Here is a 21,755-nt window from a genome sequence, read left to right on the forward strand (position 1 = left end):
AAAACCACCGGCTGCGTTCGCGCTTAGTTATGTGGAGTTTGCGTCACTTTGCGAAAAAAAATGTGTGAGTAGCTGTGCAAAAATATTAACCTGGTAAATAACAGCACCAGGAAGTGGTTTGAGGAAGTAGCCTGCTACCGTGTTTGAGTGACAGACAGCCGACACGGGACGGACGACGGCAGCCCACGGAGCCGATACTCAAGATGGCAGGTAATGGCACTTTTTAAACCTTACCTTCCTAAATAACAAAATGTTTTTAAGTACTTAAAACAGACGATTTTGTTGTTCAGCGTTAAGTCGGCATAACACCGCTAACTACTACACCACTTTTCGGGCATCCCAGAGCTAAGTAAAGGGCTGAAGAACAAACAGTGCTAGCGGATTTAGCAACACTAGCCTGGCGGCTAACGAAAGCTACTCGGGGGGGTGTCGAAATAGGTAATTTCGAAAGCTAACTCACAACTTCTCGTTTTATCAATACAGATTTAAAAATCGACCAAATAGTTGATGTTTAAACGCCATTTGTGTCTGCAATTGGGTTTATTTCGATCGGTTGTCATATCGAATTGATCTAGCTAATGTTAGCCGGGTAGCTATAGTCAGTTTCAACCATAATCTGATCAAATCCTCCTTAGTACCATAACAAGGGGGATATATTGTACACTGGGAATGCCTTATTTTTCTCTGAGCGATATTTGCTCCACACAGAAAGCACTAGACTTCATGTGTCATTTCGAAGCAGGGGCTGTTTTTACATTTGGAACACATTCCTTTGCCTGCCCAGTTGTAAACACATGCTTCTCCACCGGAAACTACTTTCTGGGCTTTTAACCAGCTCATTCTACTTCTGACATCTATGTATGAGGTGTTAATGTGAAACCTCTCTTGCATTGATGATTAAACGGGTACTTTTCACGGGAGCGACCTTTTCGAGATGGAAGTAGCTCCGTCAGCAATAGTTATAAATGAAACTATAATTGACCATATCCTCTACAGCAGAATGCATATCGGACTAAAATACAGATTATATCATGATCATCAAAATGTTTGTTGGTTGTTTTGGATTACAGTAGTAATATTGAAACTAGATTATCATCAAATTTACTTAGAAAACTTGTAAGTTAAGTTATTGGGGGGGGTATTGGTGAACATGGGTTATCCCTGTTGTTTCCGTGAGTAATGTATTGGAAAATAAGACTCTTAACCAACTTGTTATTGTAAATAAGGATTAAACTGGCACATTTTGTTGTGACTGTAAAAACTAAAACATCTTAGTTAACTCATTGTTAATTGTAGAACCTGCTCAGAATTAAGTATATCATCAGACACTCCGAATTAGGATTTGATTGATATTCATAAATTATGTCAATTTGCATTCAATCCTTGACCAGGCATTCACAAAACAACCAGTTACGTATTTAAAACATTAAAAATTTTCCTTATACTTTTTTAACCATAGACTTTATGACAGTGGTGTCCTGGCCGTCACACGTCTTTATCCTACATGCGTGAGTTTTATTCTTCTCCAACATACTTGATTCAGTCATTGAATTATGTTTTGGGCGTGTCATCAAGTTCCACAGATGCCTGTTTAATTATTCAAAACAGATGTGTTGTAGCACAGATTTGATAAAATTGAAGCTGTGTTGAAATCTTGTTTGGTTATCAGATGAAAGAACGAAAGACAACCACACCAGCTGGTTGGCCTCGCCTGGTGTGCATCAGGATACAACCATTACAGCTTCTGCCAATATTAATTTTTAAACTATTATGTTAACTATTACTCTGACAAGAGCCTCTGATGCAACCGTGGCTGCTTTATTATTATTATTTTTACAGTTTTTTAAAAGATTGAAGACTATACTGTAGAGACAACGTTTACACTAACGCAACACAACACCCTAGCTTTAGTCATCAGTCATTTCTTAAGCACTCGATCACTATCATTCCATCCAGTTTTCTGGATGTAGAGAAACATCTTTTTCATCCCCTGGGTAATAAACGCATCGGCGCGTACCAAGTTCTCCTTTTACCTCACAGCCTCTGTTTTAAAGATGTGGTTTCGGAGCACAAGACTCTGCTTTAGAGTGATTAATCAGCTTGAGCCCAATGATTTGTTGCCCTAACTCACTTATTGCCAGGCAGTAAAACTGCCATCCCCTGGCTCCTTTCATTTTGTAGTGATTGTTCATTCTCTCTCCATTCATGGTTTTTCATTTTCAGGATTTCAAAAAATGTAAACCTCAAATAAAATTACACATTTTTCAGTGAAAAAGGAGCATTAAAGTTTTGTTCCATATATCACAGCTGAAATACAAACAACTGCCAAAAACACTAAATAAGTGTTTTAAAGGTGTGGTAGACTGAAAAAAAATTTTTTTTGTTATTATTTCTGATTGTAATCGGTCAATCTGAGTTTTGCAGACAGAACATGAATATATTCTCCTACATCTATCCTGCATTAACCTCTGATAAAAAATAGATGGTGAAACTTTAGGATCTGAAAAGCCTGGCTGATCTACGTCACTCTGTCACCAAACATTCATAAACTCGCCCATCTTGACTCGTGACTTGGAAGCCTGTTGTTGGATTAGCATCCAGAAAACGTCTCAGCTAGTAGAAGCTAACTTATAACATTAGCAACTCCACAACACAGCAGAACTCCTCCAGGCTTGTGCTATTTGTGGAGATAAAACATCAATTTTGCAAGTCAGTGGTAGAGTTGCATTGCTGTCAGAGGAGAGATGTCCAAATATCAGAAATTAAGAGACCAAATTCTGTTGTGTTCCTCAACTATCTCCTCCAGCTTACTCCTCTATGCTAATACAGGTGCTTCTGGGTTTTTTTCCCCCTGATTACAACTTACAAGTCTTTCATTCCTCCCAGAGACCACTGCAAACGTATTGATTAAATGAGTGTTCAACACCTTTAACAGTATTTGTTATGTCAACAGCATGTTTGCTACGATGGAATTTTGTTTTCTGTATCATTGCAGGCCTATCTTTATACTTTGAAGATGGCCATGATGATATGGATGATTGTAAGTACTAAAACCATGTTATATAAATTTGTGTCCAAAGGCTTGTTTTCAGCACTTTTAAGAAATTTTGTTTGGTAAGGAACTGTTTTGAATAACTTGGTGACATCAAACTCTGGTTTTTTTTGTTTTAACTCCAGTAGGATCAGCATGACAGCACAATGAAAATGTGCAGGATTGCAGGTGTAAACACATCCATTTCTTACTCCCACAGTTGGATTTGACGATTATTCTTCAGAGTGTGATGGCATTCGCATCACAGCTTTCCTCGATGCTGGACAAGACAACCTAACTCCTCTTGGGAGGCTAGAAAAGTATGCGTTCAGCGACAACACCTTCAACAGGTAAGTGGTGTCCTGTAGACCAGATTCAGCATCAGACAGGCTCACGTTCCTGCGGCTCATTGTTGTTTGAAGTCGAATGTCACAATTGAGTCAATTAATACCAAACTCTTTTCTGTCGTCATTCACACAAAAAAATATTTAAATCTAAGTTCTCTTTAGTTTATTTTCTTTTTGATGCTGGATGTGTTTATGTTGCTCACTATCAGAGACTGATGATGGCAGCTCAGCCATTTAGGATCTTATGTAATTAATATGTCTATAGTGCTGTTGTTATTTCAACAATGACTGTTGAAAGCACCATTCAACACTTTCCAGATCTATGAATGAATTATCTGTAAATTCCATCGACATATTCCTGGAGTTTGGTCATTTAAATCCGTAGAAAGGTTTACAAAGTAAATGCATATATAAATATTCTGTAAGGAGAGTGAACGCAAACTTGTTTTTAGTATTTATATTTATTATTTTATAAGTTGTGTTGCCGTTGCCGTTGACATTTAACTAATAATAACTGTGCATTATTTTGTTTTTACAAATGTCTGAACCGCTGCAGGAATGTCAGGAGAATGTCTGGATATTGGCCTGGAAAAAAACACTCAATTGCTCCTTTGTTTTGAGAGTGTGTGAGGATTTGTGTAGAGTTCTACTTTTTTTCTTAATGTGCTACCATCTGCCTGAAAAATACTGCATCCTCGTGAATAACCCAAGTGCATTTAAAGTCCTCGGTTTGTATTTTATGTGCACCTTCAAAAACCAACTTCAGCTTATCTGGATGCTTTTCACAGTCAGGCTTGCAGGGTTCAAGCGCTCTTGTTATTTTCGAGTAGACGTGTGTAATGCACTTGGCGGCTCTGTCATTGCTGCGCGTTACGCTGTGTGTACTTGACATTCGTAGTCACTGGCAGGCCTTCCACTAACTGAAGCTTTTGCTCTCTAGGCAGATTGTGGCTCGTGGCCTGCTTGATGTGCTTCGAGAGTTCAGTGACAATGAAAATGACTTTATCAGTGTCATGGAGACAGTTGCCAGAATGTCAGAAGATGCAGGTAGATTTTGTTTTTTATTTTCTTTGTCTGTTTGCCTGGCACAGGCCTCGACTTTTATAGGTTTAAATTCACTGTGATGCATGTGCGCAGATCCCACAGTTCGAGCCGAGCTGATGGAGCAGGTTCCTAACATCGCCATGTTTTTGCACGAGAGTCGGCCCAACTTCCCGGCCGCTTTCTCAAGATACTTGGTGCCGATTGTTGTCCGGTATCTCACTGACCCAAATAACCAGGTAGGTTTCATAAATATGATGTTAAGTACTCTCTGGTGGGAACATGGAGGACCTAGTGTCTTGGTCTTCATCTACCACCCTCTTTACTTTTACAGGTGCGAAAGACGAGTCAGGCAGCGCTGCTTGTTCTGCTAGAACAGGGCCTCATCTGTAAAGCAGACATGGAGACCAAAGTTTGTCCAGTTCTACTTGACCTGACGGAACCGAGCAGTGATGATGACTATAAAATAGAAGCAGTTGCTGTAAGAAACCCTACGACTTTAAATGCTCATAGTTGTCAGCTATTACACCCAAGAATGTAGCTCTTCATTCCCAAACTCAGATGATTCATTGAGATGTTTCTGCTGAATTAAACATGTTGTTTCCCGTTTAACAGATCCTGTGCAAAGTAGTCACCATGTTGAGCAAAGATACGGTGGAGCATCTGCTGCTGCCACGTTTCTGTGACCTGTGCAGCGACGCTAGACTTTTCCAAGTGCGAAAGGTAAGAACTGCCAAATGACAGTTGTGTTGAGATGTCACGAGAAATCTGAAAAGGCTTAAGGCTGCAGGGAAAGCAGAGACGACAGTGATGAGGTCTATTTGTTCCCTTTGCTTAAATTCAATCACTGTGAGTCAACCTCAGTTCTGTTTAATGCGCCAGCTTTAACACTGAACTAGGGATGCCCGATATTATCGGTCTACCGATATTGGCCTTAAAATGTAATATTGGAAAATATCAGCATCTGTTTTTACTCCTTTAGTGACCCAACGTTTACGTAGGGTTGCTCGATTATGGCAAAAATAATCATCACGATTATGGTGACTGAAATTGAGATCTCGATTATTTAGGACGATTTTTCAATTTATGTTGATTTTATTTGTTTTTATTCAGTCATAAAATTGCTCAGGGCACAATCGGGACAAACATAAGAAACAAGATGATCACTAAAATAACTCCTGATTCCCAGTATAAAAAGACCAATATACTTATAGCTCATAGTCTATGACCCAAGGGCTATAGACCTTGGTTTAACTCATTTAAGTCTAACCAGTACAGACCCAAATACCAATATCTTGCAAATACTGACAGCAAGAATTATACAGTGGCATTTATAACAAATAAATGCAAATAAATTGATGATCACAAAATGTTGCTTAACATTTATTGAGTCGTGTCAAGGTGCTGTAGGAGCGTGCACTTGCTCCGTGTCCTCAGAGAGATTAGTAATTATTTATCAGCGTGAGGAACTTATTTCTACCTTATTTATAAACTGTTTATTTACAAGTCCATCAGTTAATGTAAATTGTCCCAACCACAGCTGCACCCCCCACCCCCCAACCCGGTCTCACAGCAATCAGGGCAAGCTGCACGTGTGTTTAGCGCGCCGCACGCGCACATTTAGCCGTTTTTAGTGGCTCAGGAGTCCGCAGGTGCGGTGTGTGTGTCACTCACTCTGGTTGATCCAACAAGGAGCCGGCTCCGAGAGCTGTCTTTAGCGACTAACGCATCACTACGTCATTCCCTTTCCTAATGTCCTGAAGAACGGTCCGGAGCGCAGGCGGAGTGTTTCAAGTGGTGCTCGCTGCAGAACCACAAAGGCGGAGCTGCACCAGAAGGTGGAGCTGCACCAGAGTCAGCCCCGCCCATTCCAGAATCAGCCCCGCCCATTCCATCAGAGTCAGTCTAATTCCTTGCAGTTGTCAGACTTTATAGCATTCTGGAACCAAAGAGGGTGTTATAGCTAAAAAATGCAAGATTGAGGACGGAGTTGAGAAGTTAATTGAACAAATTTTGTAAAAGTTCCATATAATTAAAAATCTAACTTTTGGAACTTTTAATCATGTTATATTGTCATTTCCTCATAAGAAACACGCCAAAGCCATTTTTAGCCTCATTCATGCATTTTCCTCCCATCTCAGCTTCAATTTGGTCTCCTCCCCAGAAGCGGGCATGGTCTTGGTTCTCAAATCTGGATATTCTGTGAATTTTCTGACAAATTATTTCTGAAATGACTTCTACTGAGACACCGCCAAAACATACAACCCATCTCAGAGACACACTGGGAAGGACAGTTAGATGTAACGCGGCATAAGTTACAACAGATGTGGTGGTGTAGTGGTTAGGGAATTGGGTTGACAATCAGTTTTGCGCAGGTTCGCCTCCCATTAGTGAAAGTTTTAGGTAGTGTGCAACCTCTTTTCTTCATTTCTAGCTACACTTGCCAGTACTATGTTTAAAACAATTTACTGGTATACCGTTTAACATATAATGACTAATGTGTTTTTTTATTTATTTATTCGTTTATTTAGCCAGTGTGAGTCCATTTGTGAGCAGAGTTTCAACTAAAATGCTGTTTAAGAACGACCAAATTCAAAGAACTTTTAGAGACAAATATTTTGCTGAAAATAAACATTACAACTAAAATATAAACAAATTAAATGTTTCAGCTGGCTAAATAGATTGCTGACGACCCCACCGAGAGTCGAACCAGCATCAGCTGAGGGGAAAGCAAAATTTACCCCATTCGATCTCACCACTAGACTACATAAGCTCATCCGAAAATCTGACATACTGTTATACAGCACTTTTGTTAGACCGGCTGTGGGCAGATATTCGCTAAAAGAAACCTTTTCATTTCGAGATATATTCAGTCTTTGTCATGTAGCAAGTTATATTTATCTTGTTTAGAACATAGCATTAACGACTGTAAACTAGTAACAGCCGTAATTCATGTGGGTCAGGTCAGTTTGCGATAAAGTTGAAAACAAAAACGGAAGTCAGTGGGTAAGCTGAGTTTGCGTGAATGGGCGGGGCTGACTCTGGTGCAGCTCCACCTTATGGTGCAGCTCCGCCTTTGTGGTTCTGCAGCGAGCACCCTCTCGAGTGTTTAGCTAACCTGCAGGAAATGTCGACGACAGTTATCCAGAAAGTAGCTAAGGGCTACCAGAGATGTTTCTGAGGTGTTCGCTAGGTACTTTTAAGTTAAAAAGTTAAGAAGGGGTCTGAAAAGCTGCTAGAAATAGCGTCAAAGTCACTAAGTTGGCAACATTGTGGGAGGAGCGCTTCATTTGCAACTCAGGGCAGCGCAAGCGGGAGGAGCAAGTAATCGGCTTGTTTTGTTTTTTATAATCGTTCAAAACTCAGATCGTAATCGTGATTAAAATTCGATTAATTGAGCAGCCCTACGTTTACATACCGTACACATTTTATACATCTAACTCATCTGCTTCATCTCCTCTCACTCAAAATGCCTAAATAGGACAGATCTGAGGTTTAGTATTTGAGATATTTTAGGTCATTTTTATTTTTTGGTACATTTTTAGAATGATTAGGCATTTGCTATGTGTAGTAGGGATCTTCCACATAGCTATGTGTAGCCAGCTAGCAAAACGATTAAAACAAGCACAAGAATCTTCACCCAAGGTTTGCTTATCTTAAAAGAAGACTTTTCAGCCCCCAACAAGTTCATAAGCTCTAAGAAGGTTTCCAATTGTAAACATGCTTCATGTTTGTGTTGTAGGTGTGTGCAACAAACTTTGGAGAAATTTGCTCTATTGTTGGTCAAGAGAGCACAGAAAAACTACTGGTGAGGGACTTGTTTTGTTCCTTTAATTCATACTTTATTTTTAACATGAATGCAGCCTGTTTATGATGTTAGTCTGTGCATTGAGCAGCTTTGTTGGTGTTGTGAGGTCACCATGGTGTAATGAAAGTTCAACAGAGTCTCTGTTGTTCTGCTGCTCTCTGCCCTTCAAACACTCACATTGTTTTGGTTTTGCATTCACCACAGATGTCCAAGTTCTTCAACCTGTGCTCAGATTCCCTCTGGGGCATCAGGAAAGCATGCGCTGAGTGCTTCATGACAGTCTCCAACTCCACCTCTCCAGAGGTGCGACGCTCAAAGTTGTCCCCCCTGTTCATCAACCTCATCAGCGATCAGTCTCGTTGGGTAAGACGACCAGGAACGAATTCAGTTCAAATGACTAGTTTCTTTAGGAAGGAAATACTGGCGGATGCTGCTTCGAGTTGTTTCTCATTTTGAATGTTTTACCCCCAAAAAATGAAAACGGTTCTGGATTTGATTTCTTTAAATGTGTTCAGTGATGGAACCTAAAACCACTTCCTGCTTGTTGTAAACTAGGAATTTCTGCAATTCATTATCAATCCTCGTTTTCTTGAAGTTCTTTATGATGTTTAAGACTCTTTTCAGTTTGTTCTGATGTGCGTGCACACCAAGAGTTTTCTCAGAGATGCAGTCAGGAGCTTATTTCGATAAAATCTGCTCTCTACACATTGTTGTTGACTAATTCAATAAGGGATGAACAGAGGGACTTCGCTCTTTATTTGCTTTCAGGTGCGACAAGCTGCCTTTCAGTCTTTGGGTCGATTCATCTCCACCTTTGCCAGCCCCTCTAGCACAGGACTTCACTTTAGAGAGGACGGCGCCCTCCCAGAGGTCCCCAGGTGTACCCCAGACAGGCAAGATCACCTCCGTTTTGTCAAAGCAGTTGTGAACATCAGCAAAGATAAAATTTCTTTGTTCCTGTACGTTGTTTTAAGGCCAGTTTTATACCAGACCTGAGTTTGAGGATTAGTTTTTTTTAATTGATCATAATCTGGGTCATTGAGTACGGCTTAACCGACAGCGTTTGAAAAAAGAACGTTTAACCAAATAGATGACTCACGTGTTTTACATTTTTGTGTCTTCAGTAACTGTCCTCTAAACCCTCTGAACTGCTCCGACATCAGCGGCTGCCTCAAAGACAGAACCATCACCCACACACCCCCCAATCAGGACGGCCGTGCCACCCCCTCACCGGAGCACGTCCCTTCTGCAGATGGCGAGGACGTGGACAGCTTCGAGGAGAACCGCTCTCCTGTTCCCGTAAACAGACCGGATGGCTTCACTCTCACAAACAGCAGCGACGGCCCCACAGCCACCAACAACATCAAGAACACAAAAGAACACGAGCAGACAGACGAGAACTTTAATTCCTTCAACTATTGGAGGCCTCCTTTACCCGACATCAGCGAGGAGCTGGAGATGCTAAATTGTGAGAAATCGGAGGAAGTCACAGAAAAGGAGGAAACGGAAGAGGAGGAGCACCAGGAAAGTAGTTCAGATTCTAAACCCAGCCCCGGAAAAGCTACCAGCGATCAAATCCAAAAGGTCTTGGACTGTTTGACGCCTCACATTGCTGATCCCGATGTACAAGGTGGGTAGATAGGAATGGAGATTTTACTGGTGTGTAGATTTAACTGAGTGTGTATTTCACCTCCAGTTCAAGTCCAAGTCTTGTCAGCAGCTCTGAAGGCGGCCCAGCTCGACAGCCCGTCTGACGGCAGCCCGACAGAAACCAGCCCTACCGAGGAGCCGCCTGAAGACAGCCCTGAGGGCCTATCAGGGGACGGCATTTCTATTGATCTACAGCCGGAGATGGAGGACGCTAGCACAGACCAAGAAGAAACAATGGAAATTTCTCCAGCTGCAGAAACGTGTCCGGTCCAGGAGCAAGAAAATGAAGAGACTCAAACTGAACCTCTGGAGAAGCAGGAGGAGTCTCCACCCAACTCTCCTGTTCTGGGGCCTCAGATACTACGGGTACATATCCATAAAAACATGGCCATGAAATGATCGTGGAGACGTGCGCAGCCTCACTAACTATGGCAGGAGCACATGCACATCTACGGTTATCACTCTTAGGGAAACTGGTAAAGGTGTAGAAACTATTATACACCACAGACGCATCCATTTGTGCACAGTTGCATAATATATTTAATCAAATGCAATATAAAGCAGAGAACAACTTCAACAACAGCAGAGGATGTTCTGGCCCCAAACCATGATTGTCAGCTGTTTTAGGTTTCCAAGGGCGACCCTGTTTTAACGGCTCAGAGCTGCATCGCAGTGTTTATTATTTTTTCTGTTGATTAGATTTTTCATGCAATAGTTTGGAGTCTGTGGCAGCTTTGTTAAACCGTTTGTTAAAACTATTTTAGTTGTTTTCATGGATGATTTGAGATATTTGTGGTTTTCGCTTGTACTTTCCTGCTCTTTTACGTTTTTGTGGGTTCTCATTTTCCTCAGGAGTCTAGCTTAATTGAAAATGTGGAGGAGGAGGAAAAGGACGCCTGTCTTCACAGCCCAACGTCAGAGGATAAGCCCAAAATCCAGGTCGGTCATGATAAACGAATCCCACGATCATTATGGATTCCTCGTGTTTAATCATCTAACTTGGACTTCCTGTCTGCAGAATGTCATCCCTCAGCAGCTGTTGGATCAGTACCTCTCTATGACGGACCCCGCCCGGGCCCAGACGGTGGACACGGAGATAGCCAAACACTGTGCCTTCAGCCTTCCGGGTGTGGCGCTCACTCTGGGCCGACAGAATTGGCACTGCCTAAAGGACACATATGAAACCCTCGCCACGGACGTGCAGGTAGGTATCAGGAAATCACAAGTGTAATGATGTCTGGTGTTTGGGCCTTTGTAGCTTTGAAGCTCATCAGAAAACAGGATCTGTAGTGGTTCATGCTTAAGGTCACCACAGACACTCCACTTTGTGTTGGATTATTAGCACTGGCTTTATGGTTTTAATTCCCCACATTTTCCCTCTCAGTGGAAGGTGCGGCGAACGTTGGCTTTCTCCATCCATGAGCTGGCGGTTATCCTGGGGGACCAGCTGACTGCAGCTGATCTGGTTCCCATCTTCAACGGCTTCCTCAAAGACCTAGATGAGGTTCGCATCGGCGTGCTCAAGCACCTGTACGACTTCCTGAAGGTAAGATCTCCACTGCGCCATAACGAGAGCAAACCTGCCAACCTGTACGCATTTTGCGTCGCCAGTATGCAATTTGGCATCTATTTACGCTGGTACGACTCACCCATTTAAACTTCGCACAAAGCTGCGGATACGTGAGTTGAGTTCTGTGGCAAATATGTACGTGTGGTACTCGTGTCTGACAACACGACTCAGTGGCGTGGTGAAGAAGTTTAAGCCAATCATCGTAGAAAAGCAGAGTAAGCCTATCCTGCCTAACCAGTAGCCTAAAACCCCCCTCCTCCCTGCCTCGTTCCTCCTCTCTCCCACTGGTTCGCCACTCGCTGCTGTTCTGGTAAGGTAAAGTGTGTGTGTGCGTGTGTGTGTGTGTGTGAAATTTTCCATCCAGTGAATGGGGAGATTACAGCGTGAAAAGCAATGGAGTTGTAAAAGTCTGCGAAAAACGCCGCACAGGTGGTACTCAAAAAATGTTTGACAAGGTTGGCAGGTCTGCGAGAGAGGAGGTTGTTTGCTGTTGATAACGGAGCAGGTTTGTGTCGCAGCTGCTGCACGCAGACAAAAGGAGAGAGTATCTGTACCAGCTGCAGGAGTTCATGGTGACGGACAACAGTCGAAACTGGAGATTCAGATATGAGCTGGCAGAGTAAGTGTCTCTGAGGGAGAGAGGATCTTCACTAGGAGTGGACAGATATATCAGTCGGCCGGTATGTCCCCGTGCATTCACCGTGTGCCTCACTGGCTTTGTCCTCTAGGCAGCTGATCTTGATCATTGAGCTGTACAGCCACTACGATGTGTATGACTACCTCAGACAGATCGCCCTCACCCTCTGCTCTGACAAGGTCTCAGAGGTCAGGTGGATCTCCTACAAACTGGTACGTTTTACTGCCGGCTGCGCAAACTGACCTGTGGAGGAAAAATGCAAGCAGCTTGTGAACTTTTGCCCAACAGAATTAGGTTCTAAATACTGGTGTTTGTTTTTAATGAAACCGTGTAAATGAACACTGTGTAGATGGAGCGAGTGTGTCATCACTTCCTCTGCTCTCAGGTGGTGGAGATCCTCCAGAAACTTTATGCATGTGGTGCTGACGACCTTGGCCTGAATTTCATCAACGAGCTCACCGTCAGGTTTTGCCACTGTCCCAAGTGGGTGGGGAGGCAGGCCTTTGCTTTCATCTGCCAGGTCTGTGGATCTAATGGGAGAAGTGGGGAAGCACCATTTTCTCTGACTGATCTGACAAATGTTCTCCTGTGGTTACAATAGTTGACCCCCCCCCCCCTCCACTAGTTGTCTGAGTTTGATAGTTTTGTGGTTCTCCCTGCAGGCCGTGGTTGAGGAGGACTGCATGCCCATGGAGCAGTTCAGCCAGCATCTGTTGCCCAGCCTCCTCAGCCTCTCCTCTGATCCGGTGGCTAACGTCCGAGTTTTGGTGGCCAAGGCTTTACGACAGAGCGTCATGGAGAAAGGTGATCTATAAATAGACCCGGTGTGGGACATGCAGCTTGTAAAACATCCTCAGCTCAGAATTGCACAAGCAAAAGAGGATAATGTTTGTTACGAAGTTCCCGTTTGCTTCCTTCCAGCTTACTTCAAGGAGCCGGGCTGTGCCTACTCCGACGAGCTTGAAGAGACAGTGATGACTCTGCAGTCTGACAAGGACCGCGACGTGAGGTTCTTTGCCAGCTTGGACCCAAACAAAGGCTTAATGGACACGACTCCTTTGATTTAGCCTCGCCGCCTAAAACCCCATCACAGCTCACCTGCCTGTCTTACCTGTCTGACTGACTGATGCACAGTCAGCTTAACCTTCGACACCAGCACCCAACCAGACCCACTCCAACCCCTCGCCTTCCAGACAGACCCCCCCCCCCACCTCTTTGGGAATCATGCCAGAAGTTTGTTTTTAAGCATTTTCCTGCAACACACCCCCCGTCTCTGGTTGGGCAACACAAAGCGCACATTAATACAACAGAAACAAGCAATTTTTCTACAAAGTTAACGGAACACGAGCTCGACTCTGATGGCTGCCTTAGCTCAGACCGATCTCTGCCCCCCGCCCTCCAACTAACACCCACCCCGCCACAGACTTGCTCTCCAAAGCTCATACTAAGCTTGGTAATGGATATTAAAAGATATTTTTTCTTAATTTTTCTTTTTTGTGGGTTTCTTAACAAACAAAGCCTGACTAGGCACGTACACTAACTCAGGGGGACTCCAAACCTAAACAGCATTATTAAGCTCACACTGCTGGAGCCAGCGTGGAGAAAAAATCAGACCAGCCAAAAACGAGTAGCTCTGCTGGTCACTCGTCTCTGAGACATGTTGTCGTCTGAGACGTCCTCTTGTCTTTTCCCCTCACCTGATCTTTATGGGCCACACACAAAAAAACTCCACTGCTGCTGCACAGTAAGAACGATGATTCTGTTACTCTTTGATGTTTTGAAACCTAACAAACTTTTGCTTCCCCCGTCTGTGTCTGATAACCCAAAACAATGTGACGCAGTGCGTCTCCCAGGTGACGGGAGACTGATAAAATACCTCTGTTTGGACATGACCGGCCAGTGCGTCGCACACGTGGAGAGACAACTGTGATCACACAGGCTCTGAATGTCCTCAGACGGTGACTTTTTAAAGCTTTTTTTTTTTGGTTGTTATTTTCTGACATGATTCTGTGGTGTTTGGGAAGAAAAAAACACAAGGGCTCATGATGAACTGACACAGGGTGATTCCAAACTCTGAGAGGAGGAAGAAAGCAAGCACACTGTTGGATAATGCATGTTCCCCCTCCATCCCTACTGCTGTGTATCGTTTCTACCACTTCTTTAATGTTGATATCATTCTGTCACATCGTGGCCACGGGTGCTTTCAGTGGATCTGGCTGACCATTTGTACAGTAGAACATAGTAGGGGCTGTTGGGAGGCTGAAAGATTCCCCGTCTTGGTGGAACAGCTTTGAGTATAAATCAGATTTGTTTCACTTTTTTGTATAGCTTAAACCTGTGGAGAGGAAAAAAAGTGTGTTAATGAATAAGGCCAGTTGTGTGTGTGTGTGTGCGTGTGAGTGTGAGAATACTGGGAGCTGTCACCAAGTCACTTTTGTTTCTCTAGTCTCAAGCTCATTTGTTGTAAATGCCCCCCCCCCCCCCTTTTTTTTTTGTCCTCCCCTCTCATGAGCATAATTTGAGGACGTGAGCTGATTGTGGTGTGTGCTGCTGTGCATCTCAAGTCTTTCTTCCTTAGAAAGGAGAGCTCGCCGCAGTAATGGCTCATCTCGTCTGTCTGCAATGTGTGTCCATCTCATTTTTTATGTAGTAGAACAGTTAATATATACATTTTATGGATTTTTTTTTCTTTTTCAATTATGCACCACAGCTCAAAGATTTTATATCCTAACTTTACAAAATTTGCAATCTTTGTAATATTCAATGGTTTCTTTTAATAAGACATTTTATGTAATGTTATTTTTAGTATTCTGTAATTAAAATGATGGAAATAAGTGTGTGCGATGTTTCATCTGGTGGTGATGAAGCTGTTGGGTTCAGATAACTTTAGTTAAGATGTCAAAAAAGAAAAACATAAAATACAAATTACGTGTTTCTAAAAACAAACAAATTTTCTATATTTTCATCTTGTAGACCTAGTATAAAAGGAAAATGTGTCCTGAATGATACTCAGGAACTCCAGCATGTTTTACTGTGTGACAAGCCCTGGTTTTTAATAGACAAAAATGGATGCTAAATACACTGCAGCCAGCAGCAGCTGTCCCATCTAAGAAAGATTTACTACACTCTGGCTACAAATTTCTCAGAATGTTGTCAAAAGACAATTTAATACGTGAAAAATAATCTTTATGGGAGATTTTACATGTCAAATTTTAAATATAAGCATTTTAAGAATGTCATACATGTTTAGATTTTCAAGTCGGATTCAAAAGAAAGAAAAACATGGATTTTTGTGTTTATAGTGTTTACAGTAAGTGGAGGTGGGGGTTTATGCTCCCCCTCCTCTGAGCATGTTGCCTTAGTTGCTGTGGAAGACGTGATGCTGCCGAGGCAGACGGCTCCTCTGATGGCATTTCCTTGCCTTACCTTGGCTCATCTGGACTCAGGCAAATATAAATTTTTACGTGTGTGTGTGTGTGTGTGTGTTTGCATGTGTCTGTTAATGTTTTTAAACTGTTATGGGGATTTGGGGTTGTTTTGTTAAGCTCTTTGAGTAGCACTTTGTTTGAAAAGTGCTTTATAAATCAAATCTGATTGATTGATTGATTGATTGAAGCCTCCTCCCAGGTACCCACTCAGGAACTAATCTGTACCTACTAGGTACTTAACCATTACCTACTGCTTTTGTCTACCTTAAAGTGATGCCTCCTCCCAAGTACCTACTGAGGAACAAATATATACTTAATCAATACTTAACCATTATGTTGCTACTTGGCCATTTACCATAAACACATTGAGCTTATTTACACAGCAGCTAAATATTTCTGCAGGATAACACAAATGACCTTCAGCGCACGACGCAATGCAATGCTAAGTGTGAAAACAAATAAGAACGGGTTGGGCTGGGTGGTGGGTTTAAATGCCTCCCAAGAGCAGGACTCGAGTTTCCTGCTATCCTCTAAATAACGTGTTGCTAGACACCTGCAGAGGTGAGGTCTCCACCTCATTAAACAAAGTCTAGAAACCTCCCCTCCCCATGATTCTCCAGCCCAATCCCCTCGGCTCCCTCCAAGTCTCACAGAGGTGTCGGTTTTCAGATTCTGTCTGACTCATTGATGGTGATGATGGCAGCACGCTAATGCAGACGATGATTAAATATCTATAGGATAGAGCGGAGGAGGTGATACACAATCAGAGGACAACTCTTCAGTTCTGCATCAAAACAAGGTTCATGACCTGAGTGCCCCCCCCCCACCCACCCCCTCACACACTCACAGCCAACAGCATCTGCTGACTACAATCTCACTTGCTGAGATGTGTTCAATTTTAATCCATATACCAGAAAAGTCCAACAAAAGTAGATCTAATCCTGTATGCAATCCTTTATTTTACCAGGTAAAATCTAATTTTCTATATTTTCACCTTGTAGCCCTAGTATAAAAGGGAAATATGTCCTGAATGATAAACTCAGGAATTGAAATGTTGGACTGTTTTATCTCCAATCCACCAATCCTCTCACATTTGTTTTCAAAAACATTTATTTAAATTTAATCTTAATCTCACTTATTCTACAAATCAACTGTTAAATCTTGGTTTTGTTTTGACTGAGAGAATCTACAGGAATAAAATGATAATCGTGCTGTGGATTAGCAGATCTGACTGTTTACTAAACAAAGATATAAATAGATTTTTGGTGGCAAAATGGCTAAAAATGAAACTGAATTCCATTTAAATATTTTCATCTCTTGATGTGAGGGAGTGGTGAGATTTGCAGATGTTTGCGGCAGGTTTGGATGACTCTTGGTTTTATTTGCATCTCCAGAGATGAGTCCTGTAAGGTGACCTGTGCTGAGATAAACATCTGTAGTGCTTGCTGCTGATGGAACTCAGATTTCCTTTTCTGCAGGAATTACAGTAATCATGCTGAATAATAAAAGCATGAATTACTGTTTCAAAATCCTTTTTTGACAGCAAGCTTTTGGAGATCCTTCTTAATTGATAAAAACTAGATTTAGTCACAGCACTGATCTGCCTGTGCAAAACAAGATCCCTATCCAGTACAACACCCAGGGAAGTCACACTCAGTTTCAAGAATGGGGCGAGCTGACCAAGGTCCACTGCACCCACCCTAGACAAAGTACTTGGACAAAAAACTAAAACCTCTGTCCTTTTATCATTAAAAAGAAGGAAGTTAGAGAACATCCATTGCCTAACCTCAATGAGACAATCTAAAAGAGACTGCAAAGCATGATTGTGGCCGCTCTTAAAAGGGTGTGAGTTTCATGTCTGTTGCCACTTATGGATCAGCGCCACAAGGGGTGTGTGTGTGTGTGTGTGTGTGTGTGTGTGTGTGTGTGTGTGTGTGTGTGTTTGTGCGTGTCTTAAGTTAACCTTATAAGGTTAACTTAAGACATTATAAAAATGACAAAAAGACAGCATTCAGTGGTATTGTTTTGCTACGTTGCCTGTTACAAATACAACACAGTTTCATTCAAACCACAAAGTGAGATTTTCTCTGATTTTATGCCTTAATTGTAGTTTAGGTTTAACTTCACTTATTACTTTTTTTTTTTTTACTTTTCAGCAGCCACCAGCCACCATGGCTAGCAGTAGCTCCTCTGAGCCTCTGAGAGTGAAAGCAGAGCTATGGAATGGGATGAAGATAATGGTCAACACCCCATATCCTTTCCTTACTGAGAGAAGTAACTTTGGCTGAGAAGATCAGCTGGGGTTGCTTTTTGTTATTTATTTATTGTTTCTCATTCACAAACTTTCTCATTTCACAACTGGAAGCTTTAGAATTCCATGCTTCCAGGAAACTGGTACTGGACGAGCGTGAAACTTTTCATCTTTTAGATTAGAACTGAGGACGCTTCTTAAATGAGACAGGACATGTCTTTGTGACAGAACTGAATGTTTAGGTACCTCTGGTGGGTTGTAATCTGTTTAATCTGTGTCTGTAATCTGTATTTGGATTATCTGAACATGTTTTGGCCTTAACCTTTTCCACGTTTTGGGACCTGCTCAAGGTGCTTGTAATCCTTACTAGCATTGCGAGCGTGAGTATGTACAGTCCCATCGGTGAGGAGCCCCAGCACCTGAGGGTACGTGCGAGCCCTGACATATTCCCCACATCTGTTTAAGATGTTTTATTATACTCCTGCTGTTTTTAACCATGTCTCCTCAGGTCATCAACATCGGCTGCATCTGCTTCTTCATTTTTGACATGGTCCTGAAGATGGCGTCGCTGGGCATCTGGGGGGAGCGGGGTCACCTTCGTAGCTTCTGGAACCGGGTGGAGTTATTAGTCTTGATTATTGAGTGAGTGTTTACTTATTTACTATTTGCAGATGAAAAACATTGTTTAGTTTTAGCTGAAGTGACAGATTTAAAACGTTTGATTTTTTTTCTCTGTCAGGATCGTGGACTGCATCCTTTTTTGGTCCCAGATACACTGGAGGATCAGCTACCCACTGAAGGTGGTCAGGCTGATGATCAGAGTGAGGGGTAAGTTGATGATGGAGCACAGAAGGACCTTTGTCTGCCACCATTCAAACACCAGCCTTCACTTTTAGTACTAACAAATCTATTTACAATAAATGGATTTGTGTTTAGATCCATCCCTGGAAATCTGGCATTTAATAAATGATTTATTAAATGCCAGATTTCCAGGGATGGATCACGTAATCATGAGAACGTATTCTTAGTGACTCATAAACAACATGACGTTTGTGAGGAGCCACAAGGCGAAGGTTTTCGTCAAACATCTAAACATCTGGTTGTTTGTGTCTACATTCCTGTAGAACTGCGAAGGTGGATCAAGAATGTGATGATGATCATACCCATCATAGCACAGTACATTCTGTTGTACCTGCTTGCGGTGTACACCTTTGGCAGCATCGGGGTCCAGCTGTGGGCCGGCGACCTCCACCATCGGTGCTACACGAGCGGCCTGGACCTTGCGTAAGGCGATGATTTTGTCTGCTCCTCTCATCTCTCTCTGTAGGACCACTTCATGTGTGTTCATTCTGCTGCTTTACAAACACTCATCCTTCAGCCCAGCGCATTTGCTTCACCCTGAAGATTTTGTGCCTTAGCGTAGAAGACAACTTTTATTTGATTTTAGATTTTGGATGTGACAGTCTTGTAAATGTTGCAGCCTATAATCTCTTCTTTCTGTTCTTTTCTAATCCCAAAGGTTGAAGCTGAACATGAGCGAGTACTATCAGTCCTCTCCTGGTGAGGATTATGAGTTCCTCTGCTCGCCGAACCCCGACGGGATACGCCAGTGTAAGGACATTCCTCCGCTGCGCCAGAATGGACAGACCTGCATGTTGGCCCCGCCCAGTGCAAACTGGTCATCTGCACTACTGGCCAACAGCAGCGCCTTGACCAACTCAACGGCCTGCGTCAACTGGAATGTCCTGTATAACGCGTGTCTTCCGCTGGGCCCAAATCTGGGGTTTGGAGGCATCAGCTTTGACAACATTGGATATGGGATGCTCACCGTGTACCAGGTGGGAATCAGCCTAAATCTGCCCACAGGTTCACGGTTTCTGACCCCTGTTTGATTATTTGTTACATTTGTGAATTCTAATGCTTTAATAGACGTTACACATGATGTTTGTGATTTTAATCAGGTCATCACACTGGAAGGATGGACAACCATCATGAACTACGTAACAGACGTCTCCATCTGGGCCAGCTTTGTGATTTTCTTCATCCTCGTTGGTGTAAGTATCTGCTTGACTTTTAAATAATGCTATTTTATGGGGTTGTGCACCAACATGGTTGTTGTCGTTTTACAACAAGATAGGAGAAGATGTGACATTCTTCTCCTCTTTGTGTCCCTCTAATCAGATGGTCTCCTTCCTCGCCATCAACACGTTCAAGGTGATAGTCGCCATTCACTTTGTGAAGGCTGACGATGATGATGAACCTGAACGTGAGAGGGGCTTCTTTGTGGATGGCTTGGACCTGCTGTACAGGATGAAGCTGTACTTGTGGGAGCATCGCTGCGTCAGGTACAGATGTTCACACAAACACTCATTCAGTCGGGTCTCTGGGAGCTGCTTTGGTCTCCAGCCGTCACCCTGGACAGGTCGCCACGTAGAGACAAAGATGACACAAAAGCAGTCACACATTCACTCACACCACAGCAAATCCCATCACTGCTGAGGCTGAACGTGCACGGATGCAGTGGGATCTACTCATTCTCTCTCTCTGTGTCTCAGATTGTCCACGGAGAGCGACCGCTGGTGGAGCAGCCAGAGCCGCTTGCGTTTGGTGAGACTAAAACACGTTCAGCTAATAGATTTTATTTGCTCATCCTCCAGCAACTCTGAACCCATTCTCCTCATTCCCAGTTTGACGCCCAGTCCCCGACCATGGAGAAGATTGAGCGTTTCCTCAACAGCGACTTGTTGGGGTGGATCCAAACGCTCACCACCATCCTCGCCAACCTCATCGCCATGTCCATTGAGCCCTACGGCCAAGGAAGATCCTCTAAAAAGTTATTTTATCTGTTTTTGTTTTGTTCGATAATTGAATGTTTGACAGTGAAACACGCCGGTGTCATGCTCTGTGTCCCTTTGGTCCCCAGCTCCCTCCAGGTTCCCCTCATGTTCCCCCTAGTCACTTCACTTGTTTGTAGTTTTCTATTTGTTCAGATTATCTAGTCATATCTCCTTTAGTGTGTTTCCTTCCCCATTTAGGTCATTAGTTTACTTATCTTTAGTTCTTCTGTGTCTTTGTTCTACAGTGTTTAGGTTTATTTTAGTTTAGTAGCTTTGTTTTACAGCATTACGGTCTGGTGTTCTCCCCTGCCTGTTTCTGCTCCTCCTCTCACTTTATTCGTCTCGCCTGTGACCAATTCCCTTAATCACCCAGCCCCTGTGTATATAACCTGTCTAGTCTCAGTGTTTTGTTGGTCCATTGTCTTTGTCAGTGTTGTTCTAGTTCTAGTTGTTCTAGTTCTAGTTGTTCTAGTTGCCTCCTGTGCTTTAATCCAAATGTGTTTCACACATTTGTCCTTTACCAGAATGTTTCATCTATCTTGTAATTTCCATTTTGTATTTTGTAATTTGAATTTCTTTTATTGTTGATTTATTCAATATATTTACATACAACTGTACAATGTTCAGCGCTTTGGGCTTCCTGACAGGGTTGCGGAAGGCGCTTTATAAATAAAGCTTTGATTGATTGATTGATTGATTGATTGATTGATTGATTGATTGATTGATTAGAGTTTTTTGTTACTCCTCCAAACCGCTCCTGCCTGTGTAGTTCTGGGTTCTTGTGTTTTGGGTCCAAGCCTCCTACCCTCAGTGTGACAGGCGGACTGAAATGCACTTACAGATGAACACTCACACCATCTAATTCTATGGAATGAAAAGCATGGTCATCAGGCTAATGATGAAACAGTCTAATGTTTTTATTATTATTGTCACCGAGGTTTTATTTTGGCTGCTTCTGTAGAAAGTAGACAGTTCTCCTCTGTCAACTCTCTACAATAAGAGTTTATAACAACTCCAATAGTTTATCAATGTTTTCTGGTAAAAATGTAAAAACCAGCTGAGTGATCTCATGTTCATGATGTTCTTGACTCTGGATCTTCTCCTCCTGAAGCCCGAGGCTCTGACCACAGCCCTGGACACGTGCAACTGCGTGTT

The 21,755-nt window shown here is 42.7% G+C and overlaps 2 protein-coding genes across 3 annotated transcripts; both read left to right on the forward strand.

Annotated features, from left to right (window-relative positions):
• Positions 1-2: 2 nt before the first annotated feature.
• ppp4r1l (protein phosphatase 4, regulatory subunit 1-like) lies at positions 3-14,919 on the forward strand. 2 transcript variants are annotated; one of them, XM_015959240.3, is made up of 20 exons: positions 3-210; positions 2,996-3,040; positions 3,252-3,381; positions 4,319-4,425; positions 4,516-4,658; positions 4,754-4,900; positions 5,035-5,142; positions 8,162-8,227; positions 8,432-8,590; positions 8,996-9,120; positions 9,352-9,857; positions 9,924-10,243; positions 10,730-10,816; positions 10,896-11,081; positions 11,262-11,423; positions 11,966-12,066; positions 12,176-12,296; positions 12,470-12,604; positions 12,747-12,888; positions 13,006-14,919. In XM_015959240.3, the coding sequence occupies exons 1-20, from the start codon at positions 204-206 to the stop codon at positions 13,149-13,151; spliced, it is 2,943 nt and encodes a 980-aa protein (XP_015814726.3). In that variant the 5' UTR covers positions 3-203; the 3' UTR covers positions 13,152-14,919. The 2 variants fall into 2 exon arrangements, with proteins under 2 accessions (XP_015814726.3, XP_070405465.1); XM_070549364.1 differs by lacking the exon at positions 3-210 and adding an exon at positions 234-1,508.
• Positions 14,920-15,155: 236 nt separating this feature from the next.
• On the forward strand, positions 15,156-21,664 carry LOC107373039 (voltage-dependent T-type calcium channel subunit alpha-1I). The gene is made up of 9 exons (XM_070549366.1): positions 15,156-18,188; positions 18,272-18,405; positions 18,503-18,591; positions 18,888-19,047; positions 19,283-19,601; positions 19,725-19,817; positions 19,945-20,108; positions 20,319-20,370; positions 20,451-21,664. The coding sequence occupies exons 1-9, from the start codon at positions 18,150-18,152 to the stop codon at positions 20,760-20,762; spliced, it is 1,362 nt and encodes a 453-aa protein (XP_070405467.1). The 5' UTR covers positions 15,156-18,149; the 3' UTR covers positions 20,763-21,664.
• The last annotated feature ends 91 nt before the right edge of the window (positions 21,665-21,755 follow it).

Source organism: Nothobranchius furzeri, chromosome 3, assembly GCF_043380555.1.
Source record: "Nothobranchius furzeri strain GRZ-AD chromosome 3, NfurGRZ-RIMD1, whole genome shotgun sequence".
In the NCBI taxonomy this organism is placed as follows: Eukaryota; Metazoa; Chordata; class Actinopteri; order Cyprinodontiformes; family Nothobranchiidae; genus Nothobranchius; species Nothobranchius furzeri.

What these genes read in the sequence shown, in the direction of transcription:
- LOC107373039 (XM_070549366.1), top strand. Translation starts at nt 18,150, where the DNA reads ATGTACAGTCCCATCGGTGAGGAGCCCCAGCACCTGAGG. An exon ending in TTATTAGTCTTGATTATTGA is followed by an intron (nt 18,406 to 18,502) that starts GTGAGTGTTTAC and finishes TTTCTCTGTCAG; the next exon opens with GATCGTGGACTGCATCCTTT. An exon ending in ACGAGCGGCCTGGACCTTGC is followed by an intron (nt 19,048 to 19,282) that starts GTAAGGCGATGA and finishes CTAATCCCAAAG; the next exon opens with GTTGAAGCTGAACATGAGCG.
- ppp4r1l (XM_015959240.3), top strand. An exon ending in AGCGACAACACCTTCAACAG is followed by an intron (nt 3,382 to 4,318) that starts GTAAGTGGTGTC and finishes TTTGCTCTCTAG; the next exon opens with GCAGATTGTGGCTCGTGGCC. An exon ending in CCCTCGCCACGGACGTGCAG is followed by an intron (nt 11,082 to 11,261) that starts GTAGGTATCAGG and finishes TTTCCCTCTCAG; the next exon opens with TGGAAGGTGCGGCGAACGTT.